The 9633-nt window shown below is 35.1% G+C and overlaps 2 protein-coding genes across 2 annotated transcripts; both read right to left on the minus strand.

Moving 5' to 3' along the window:
• Positions 1–365: 365 nt before the first annotated feature.
• LOC119578481 (gastrula zinc finger protein XlCGF49.1-like) lies at positions 366–956 on the minus strand. Its single transcript, XM_037926058.1, has one exon. The coding sequence runs from the start codon at positions 954–956 to the stop codon at positions 366–368; it is 591 nt and encodes a 196-aa protein (XP_037781986.1).
• Positions 957–4089: 3133 nt separating this feature from the next.
• On the minus strand, positions 4090–7352 carry LOC119578482 (gastrula zinc finger protein XlCGF8.2DB-like). Its single transcript, XM_037926059.1, has 3 exons — positions 7184–7352; positions 6266–6442; positions 4090–4883 (listed from the first exon to the last, which is right to left on the minus strand). The coding sequence occupies exons 1-3, from the start codon at positions 7350–7352 to the stop codon at positions 4090–4092; spliced, it is 1140 nt and encodes a 379-aa protein (XP_037781987.1).
• Positions 7353–9633: the final 2281 nt, after the last annotated feature.

Here is a 9633-nt window from a genome sequence, read left to right on the forward strand (position 1 = left end):
ATCTAATAAATATATATACAACCTATATGTATTATATAATAGATATTATATATATAATATATATAGATAGATAGATAGATGATATACATACACATATAATTATATAATACATATATATACCTATATATACATATATATCCAATATATATACAAGATATAGCAGATATTACACATATATATACAACATATATATACACATATATATACATATATATATATGAACACAAGTAAATGAAAAAGCACGTGTGCATATAAAAATATACATAGATATAGTAAAGGGGATAATATAAAGAATTATAGGAATGTCACTGTATATTATTATGTATGTATCTCTCATCTTACAAAGGTCGTCGAGATGTGCCAACTCATACTCTCTCCGTACTCTGCTGGATGTGCCGCACCTTCAAGTGGGTTATTAGGTTCTGTATCTTCATGAACTGAAGCCCACACACGTTGCACTTCAAAGATATTTCTGTCTTGGCTATATCATTTCCAGATAGCTCCCTTTTCTCTGATGAATCCCTCTTGTGTTCAGCAAAATGTCTCACCAGATTAATCTTATGAAGAAAGTGTTTTCCACAAACGTCGCATCCAAACAACTTCCTCTTGTGGGAGTGCAGCGAAGAATGTCTCAGAAGATTACCCTTTTGACTGAATTGCTGCCCACATATATCGCAGGAGAACGGCTTGACCCCGGCGTGGAGCATGGAATGTGTGTTCAGATTGCTCCGGCTGCTGAAGCGCTTGCAGCACAGGCTACACTCCAGGGTTTTCTTGACTTTACGAGGCATGACGGAGAAAGATGATATTGCCTTTATGATCAAAGACCTGACGAAAGTATTGTTCGAATGGCCTGTATTTAAATATAACATAACGAGGACACTGGGGAAAGTACCTCGTTTGGCAGAATGACGGTAGTTTATAAAGTGAGGTCTTGTGCCATTCTCAAATACCATCACGGGTTTCTTATTGCTAATGAAACCTGATGTTTATGTTGTTAGAGAGAATAAGGAGATTGCTTTGCTGAAATGGGGTGAAGCAGTAAATCATTACAAATGTACCAAGTCCACTGCCAAAGAACGGAGCTCATTACCTAAATGACCAGCGAAAAAAATAAATCTGGTATCTTTTATTCTGTTTATAAGTATAACAATATAAAACATTCACCAAAGTACATATCAATCGAAATAATAAATTCACATGAAATACCCAAGAGGTCCCTCTGATACTCATACTACCACATTCCCCGTTCACACTGGATGTAGTTTTAAACTCGGAAGACCGATTATTCTATTTCAAGATTTTATATAAATAACGTGACAAATATCTTTTGTTAAACAGTGATGGCACTGTCTGGTAAAGTTAGAGGTGTTTGAAATTTATCAATAATCAATGATAATTACGGTTGTTGCAGAGATTACTTGATTTGGGATATATTAATGATTTCTTATTACACCAATGCATAATTTTCACAAAACCGCAATACATCAGAGTAAGAAAATTACCTTATCCATACAACTATTACTCTTGAGTCTCATCTATTGATATAACTTTGCATAATTTGCCGAACTTTTTAGCTGTACTGAGATTTCGACAAACAGTCTTAACACAGTATATGTTTTTTTTGCTGATCAATCATTAATAAAATTAACCGAGATCTGTACACTTGTATGCGTATCTTATTAACTGCTTTGTTCAGAAAAAACCCTCTTGATTTCTGTAATTCAGATGTGACCCTTTTATTATAATGAACCAACACGCAAAGGGGAAAAACACATAGAAATCAATGGAATCTTTATTTTATTTCATATAGGTTATATAACTTGAGATATATAATCGTATACAGTACAGGTATATGTAAAATGACAATGGGGAAAATTAGAGGCCCGTTTTTCATTTTCGAATACTTCGACATACCAATATCTGCTATTTGTCCCATTATTCTTACTAAAAGGGAAATCTCAGATTTTGAAAATTGGACAAGAGGTTTCTGAGTAACACGGGGAGATCTGTGATACATTATTGTTCTTTTTTATGCAGTCTTTGAGATGTGTGTTGGAAATGTCAAAAAGGCCTTTGTGATCTATTTCAGTTAAAGTTATTACTAAGAAATCTTACCGATTTATATTTTGGACATCTTTCCTGGAGACCTGTGGCCTGAGCTCTTGTTGAGAAATAGTTTTTAAAAATGCAAACCGATATGTTAGGACTTCTGCTTTAGTGATTCTTGTTAGAAATACTACAAAATCATATGCAATACATACGATTTTCGTAGAATTTGTACCTTTTTTCATACACTACAACATTATTTATTACAAAATACACTAGGAGCCAAAAAACATACCTTTCCCAAATACTCAGGAACCTGTAATGACGTACACATTTCCAAATAATTTTAGCTAGTATCGGGGAAAGCTGAATGACAGAAAACGATATTGAATAAACTATCGGCAGGCTGTAAACGTAACGAATTACTATTGTCAGAGAACAATAAAATACACACTCTTATATCACGCTATTTTTGGAAGATGGCTAGACGTGACATAGGATTTAAGCCGAACTTGTGAATTTTATTATTATTATTATTATTATTATTATTATTATTATTATTATTATTATTATTATCATATTTTTTCAGTGGGATTCTCTGAATGATTTGTAATATTTCAGGAAATGTAATTGGTCTTTCGATTGTGAGAGTCTGTAGTTAACTTTTTTCAGGCATAATCGTTAGTCATATTACTACTGGCCATAAATAATGAAGCAATAGCAATAAGTATGACTGGAAACAAATAAACGAACATAAAATTGATTCGCGATGAGAAACTTTCTTACCATAACTTCTTTCTATCTATTTATATATTATTCGTTAAAGGATGTAGTCGATATTTTGGATTTTCGTATGTATCATTATCTTAGCTTAGCTGGTGTGAGTGTATTCATGGACAGTTCATACCATTCGGTGTTTTTTGTCAGGATCCCAAACATATCTGGGTAAAACGAGGGATTGGATTTTTCAGTGCTGTTTCGAGATCTGTAGTATTGATGTCCTTCAAGAAATCGCCAGATGTATAAAGAGCTTGCCCTATAATTCCCCTAATAACACCCACGGACTCCCTTCCCAAGAAACTAATAGGCCATTACGTATCTCCTCTTCACGCACTCTCGAGCCATGAGGTCTACGAGGGGATCACGAGTAACGCCATCTTTTTTGTCGTCCCGTCAAGGTCTCTTGGTCAACAACAGGGACAAAATCCATACTAATCCGACCCTTGATACAAAGGGGAAACAAACCGTCGAATGAGAGACTGGCATCACCAGGAAACCTCTTTACTTTCTCATCAGTCAGCGCCAAATTGTAGTCTTACTGAACACAACAAAATTTCATGTCAGGTTCATAACGATTTTTTAAAAATATATATAACGTTTTCTTGTTATATATATTATATTATATTATATATTATATTATATATTATATTATATTATATATTATATGTATTACATTATATATGTTATATATATTATATTATATATTATATTATATTATATATTATATTATATTATATATCATATTATATTATATATCATATTATATTATATATTATATTACATATATTTATCTATATCCATTTATATCTATCCATTTTTTATCTATCTACTCCAAGTTATTTATTCATATATCCGTGCGAGCAAGTTCATTATCATGGCAAAAAGGCTGAATCAAGCGATTAATCATCGTTCCCAAACACTAGGGCCTGTGGATAGTGTTGCTTAACTTTTTTTTTTTTCTTATTTCCACCTCAGTATCCTCTTATTTGTTAATCTTATATTTTTCATCTTCGTTTTTCTTTTGTTTTTAATGGGCATTCGTATACAAAAGTGTTTATACATTTGTATCAAAGTTTGTCTAACATTGATGTCCCTGTTTCTTCCTGTATTGTATTGGATTGGGTATAAGAAAAAGTAAATATGCTGAATATTTACTTATCACTACTTTTATTATGCAGATCCCGGCACGTTCCTTGTCAAATGCAATTAGGCTGTTTGTAATCACCATCAGCAGCACACTCTCGTTAGGGGAGAAGCCGCCTATTCCGTCTTGTGGGCGAAGCGGTGCCTCGTTAGATTGCTCTTACGCGAGAATTGCGCCTCGCAGATCTCACACACGAAGGGCTTCTCCCCCGTGTGCACAAAGGCGTGCTGAGCAAGCATGTCCCTGCGTCGAAAAGACTTATCACAAACGCTACATTCAAAGGGCTTCTCCTTGCTGTGCACCGAAGAGTGGCTCAGCAGACCGCTCCTTTGTCCGAAACTCTTGCCGCAAATAACGCACTCAAAGGGCTTCTCATTAGTGTGTGTCGTGGCATGGCTCTTGAGGTTGCTCTTCTGCACGAAACGCTTTCCGCAGACGGTGCATTCAAAGGGCTTCTCGTCCGTGTGAAGAAGTGAATGGCTAACCAAGTTGCTCTTTTGGCCGAAGCGTTTTCCACACACCGCGCATCCGTAAGGTTTTTCCTGCGTGTGCACTAGACGGTGACTCAGTAAATTACCCTTCTGCCGAAACGCTCGACCGCAAATGTCACAAGCGAAAGGTTTCGACTCCGTGTGAAGACTAGAATGCCTCATTAAAGTATCTTTCCTGCCGAAACATTTTCCACACATTTCACACGGGTAAGCCTTCTCCTGACTGTGCGCCACCAAATGTCTCGCAAGATCTCCATTTGAGCCGAAACTTTTCCTGCAGAAGTCGCACTGGAAGACTCCCAGAGGTCGTTCATCATTGTCAATTTTCTGCATTCCTGGATCCTGCGGTGAGTAAACAAGGTAGAAACGGGAATAGTGTAGCTCAAATACAGGTGTTCCATTAAAGACAACACCGGTGTCTTTAAATCAGGTATATAAGATCTTTCGACCTGGGAACCGGGAGCGGTCACGAGATCACAATCCTGAGGTCTTATCCAAATTGGGCAACATAGAAAATGTGTAATATTATCGCAGTTATATCGGACATTGGTGTGGTATGCCGATATTGCATGAATTTTTAAAAGATGTAATGAAATTTCCAATATGCTTAACTAGTAAGATATCAGTATGAAAATATTGTGGCTATGACGTATAATAGTTATGGGTGGAAATTCACGAACTTACAGCATGAGCTTAGACTAATTTTTTTATAACACGAACCACCCATCAAATGTATGCATGTAAGTTATTAGTCGTAACCACACAGAATTTACCATCCTCTATTTTGCAGACGGTTAATTCCAACGGACGGCTAGCGGCCTTTTCGGTTGCGTAATCTTGTTTGGTATGCTAAAGCTATGCATTGCTTTTTCTGTCTGTCTCTATGTCCGCCCCTTTCACCCTCTCATACACATATGTTTTTCCTCTTTTCCATCCCATCTCTCCCGCCTTCCTCTTCCCAAACGCAAATGCCTTCAAATTCGGAATTATTAATGGATGTTAAGATAATGGTCGACCAAATAAGATCTTAGACTTCATACAGTTAAAAACCCGTCTGGATCAGTGTACAAAGGACAATTACTATCATTATAATCAAGTTTTGATAATCATGTTAATAATATAATGCAAACATACGCATATATATATATATATATATATATATATATATATATATATATATATATATATATATACATTATATGCAGTATTTTTTATATACCTATATATATCTATATATATATATCTATATAATATATAATATATAATATACATATACATACCATATATGTGTGGTTTATTATGTGTATATGTATGTGTTATATATGTCTGTGTGTATGTCATATTGTGTAATATGTTGTGTGTATTATAATGTGTATATGTATACATATATATACATATATTTATCTATATATATAATATAATATATACATATATATATATATAATATATATATATATATATATATATATACCCACACATACATATATATACATATACATATATGGTATGTGCGTCTGTGTGTATATATAGATATATAATACACACACACACCACACACACACATATATAATATATATATTATATATATATATATACTATATTCTATATATATACATATATATATATTATATATATGTATATATATACATATACACGTATACATAACTATATACCTATCTATCTCTGTATACATGCATATATGCTTCCTCGGCATATGGTTACCCTCATCACCCATTCCCTAACAGCCTGGTTCCTTGTTTTTCATTTAATTTACCCCCCCCCCACACACACACACACGTGCGGATTTTTCTATGTGCAACACGTTTCCCCAGAGACAGCAACGGCGGAACACAAACTCGCCGAGCATCAGCCAGTGGAATGCGACGAAGGACCTCGATCGCAGCCCTCCCGACCTCGTTCCCTGAGAGACTCACACACTCGAGGGCTTCTGATGAGAGCTCAAGAATCCTTTGGCTCGCTGGCTCGATTCAGGGGAAGTCTTTCTGCTGCTTTTATTGCCTTAAGACGGAGTTAATGACATTTAACGGGTCATGGAGCTTATTCCCTCTTTGATGTCGAACTGATGGTAGGATGTATGTGTATGTTTGTATATATATATAAATGTATATATATATATATATATATATATATATATATATATATATATATATATATACATACACATATATGTACATATATACATATAGATATGTATGTATACTTATATCCATACGTATATATATATATATATATATATATATATATATATATATATATATATATATATATATATATACATATATATACGTTTGTGTGTGTGTATATATGCACATATATACATATATATGTATTTATACACATATACAGCATTATATGATAATTATTTATATATATAATGTAATTTTATACCCATATATACAATAGGTATATAGAATATATTTGTATTATTATTACATATATATATGTATAATATATATCTACTAATAATATATATTTTTTGGGGGGGGGGTTTACACAAACACACACACACAACTCCATTTCTTTGTGACTCTCCTTTTTGCCTCTTTTCCACAGTCCTTGCCATTTTTATTTACAACATCCTGCCCGCCCTCCCAGAAATGAAAAGAAGCGCAATTTCCAAAATGGCAATAACTTGAAAGGTTATTGTCCTCACTTGGTTTAAGCGATCAAGTGCTCCGCCATTCGCTCGGTCCAGTACCAATTTCACAGTGGAAGGTTTTGGGCGCCGGTCGTTGTCGCGCCGAAAGATCCAGCTGCCCACACTGACTTAGGCAAGGATTCGGGGACGTTATTGCAATTGCATCGACGCTGCTTATGTTCATGGGTCGTTCTCGTACTGGCGAGGGATACGGAGTCATGAATATCATAGCGATTATAGCGGCCGAAGTCCACGCTGAGTCATCAGTCAGCTTTGTATATATTGGACAGGGATAGTTTCGGTTCGATGAGATTTGCTGTAGTAATGTTTGTTGTTAAGGAAGATAGGGCGATTTGTGAGACTTGTTATTTTGCAATAATGATTGGGAGATTACTGTGATAAGATGATTGATAGAATTTTGTGATGCGGATATAACATGAGCTAAGCATATGTGTTTGAGAATACTTCGACTTATGTGTATAAGTACATAATTCTCTCTCTCTCTCTCTCTCTCTCTCTCTCTCTCTCTCTAGTCATCTCGCAACTCTCATCAAGTCTCCCCCCCCCTCCTCACTCTCTCTCCTCATCTCGTCTCGTCTCGCACTCCCCCTCTCTCGTCTCTCGCTCTCTCTCTCTCTCTCGTCTCTCTCACTCTGTCTCTCTTCTCTCCTCTCCTCTCCGTCCTGTCTCTCATCTCTCTTCGCTCTCTCATCCTCCTCATAAGCACATTGATTCCACTATGTTTATGGTCCGCAGTAAAGTTTTCAGTCGCATATTCTGAAATTCTTGCACGGTATATGAGACTTTCAATGAAACGCGAACGAAACCCGTCATGCAAGGGTAAGGCTCAGGAAGTTGATTTGTTTGCGAGAGTTTCACATCCTGCACATTTTGGGGGACTTGTGGTGATGCTGTTCCATTTTCCGTATGTTTTTTTTTTCTTTCCTTTTCTTTTCTTTATGGTGTTCCCGCTTCCTTTTTTTAACTGCGATATCTGCTCCATTTTCTATGTTTGTCTTGTCATTTTTTTCTTGTTCTTGTAATGGCGTTGCTCGGTAGTTTGTTTTTTTATTGTCCCCGTTTTCTCTCTTTTGGTCTCATTAAATGTGTGGTGACGTTGTTGTTGTTTTGCTGTATTTTTTGTTTTGTTTTTTGTTTTTTTTTTTTGTTTTGTTTTTTGTTTTTGCTTGTCTTATTGTCTTGTTCTCTTTGGGTCATTTTGTAACGCCTTTTTTTTTTGCCTTTTTATCCATGGTGGTATTGCTTTTTTTTTGTCTTAAGCATTCGTATGTAAATTTCGTCGCCGTCGTTGGTCGAGTGAAGAGGACCGCCGTTCGACCCTCCATGCTGGAAAGGCTAATGGTTATTGAAACAAAAAAAATGAGCAGGTAATAATTACAAAACACGAGAACTTTACTTAATTATAGTTAGGCATTACATTTTCATTAATTAATTTTCTTTCAACGTTTGTCCCAATGAACTTATCAAAGTTATAAAAGGATGATCTTATTCGATAGAAAACTGGTAATTCAACTAAAGGCAGTGTGGTTTCGTTGCGTCAGTATCTGTGGCCTTCATCAAATTACTTTAAACACCAAATAACTAGGTAGAAGTTATTTGAGGTTTATGGGAACTGCGGTTAACCTTAGTATTGGTGTAAGTTTGAAACAATCAAGGATTTGCTTATTACTTACTTTCATCTGGTGAGGTTATTATGAATAAACACCATATATATATGTATATATATATATATATATATATATATATATATATATATACATACATATTATATGACTATATATATATATAGTATATAATAGATATATATATATAGATATAGATATATAGATTATATATGTATTTATATAGAGGGAGAGAGAGAGGGAGAAAGAAAGAAAGAGAACGATTAATTGCTCACCCATTTGTGTTTCAACGAGAAAGAGCCTGAGTAACAAAAATTGACAGACAGATGACAAGATCGATCGGCAGACTGAACCAAAGGCAGATATATACATGAAAGGAAAATTGCCGTGTCACAATCATGAACGAAGTTTTATCGGCAATCGAGATGCCATAATAAATCCCACGAAATTTGTCCCACTCCAGGGAACTTATAAAGTTGAAAGGGACGATTCCTGAAAGAGATAGATAAAGAGAAAATAGAGAGTGGGGGTGAGGTGGGGAGTGTAGGATTATGGCGGACGAAGGAAGGAGAGAAAGAAAGGTGCATGTATACGTGTGAGAGAGAGGGTGTATTCAGTATCAATAATACCTGAGTCCTTCGTACGTGTGCATGTGTATTTGATATACCAGATATCTAAAATACTCATCTGTATGCGTATATGTACAACTTGGTGCACAATCAAGGACAAAATATTCATAACATATTTCGAATATCATCTCTAACAGAAAAACAAATATTACCTATGTTGGTTAGAGAGGATTTAAAAGCTTCGTATGATAGTGCATGCATTTGTTCCTAGACCACAGCTATCAAAGATTTAATTGCA

This window comes from Penaeus monodon, chromosome 11 (genome assembly GCF_015228065.2).
Source record: "Penaeus monodon isolate SGIC_2016 chromosome 11, NSTDA_Pmon_1, whole genome shotgun sequence".
NCBI lineage: Eukaryota > Metazoa > Arthropoda > Malacostraca > Decapoda > Penaeidae > Penaeus > Penaeus monodon.

Coding starts and splice junctions, on each gene's coding strand:
- LOC119578481 (XM_037926058.1), bottom strand. CDS start 956: ATGGTATTTGAGAATGGCACAAGACCTCACTTTATAAACTACCGTCAT.
- LOC119578482 (XM_037926059.1), bottom strand. CDS start 7,352: ATGATATTCATGACTCCGTATCCCTCGCCAGTACGAGAACGACCCATG. Junction 6,443..7,183: donor AACCTTCCACTGTGAAATTG/GTACTGGACCGA, acceptor GAATCGAGCCAG/CGAGCCAAAGGATTCTTGAG. Junction 4,884..6,265: donor TGTTGCACATAGAAAAATCC/GCACGTGTGTGT, acceptor CCTGATTTAAAG/ACACCGGTGTTGTCTTTAAT.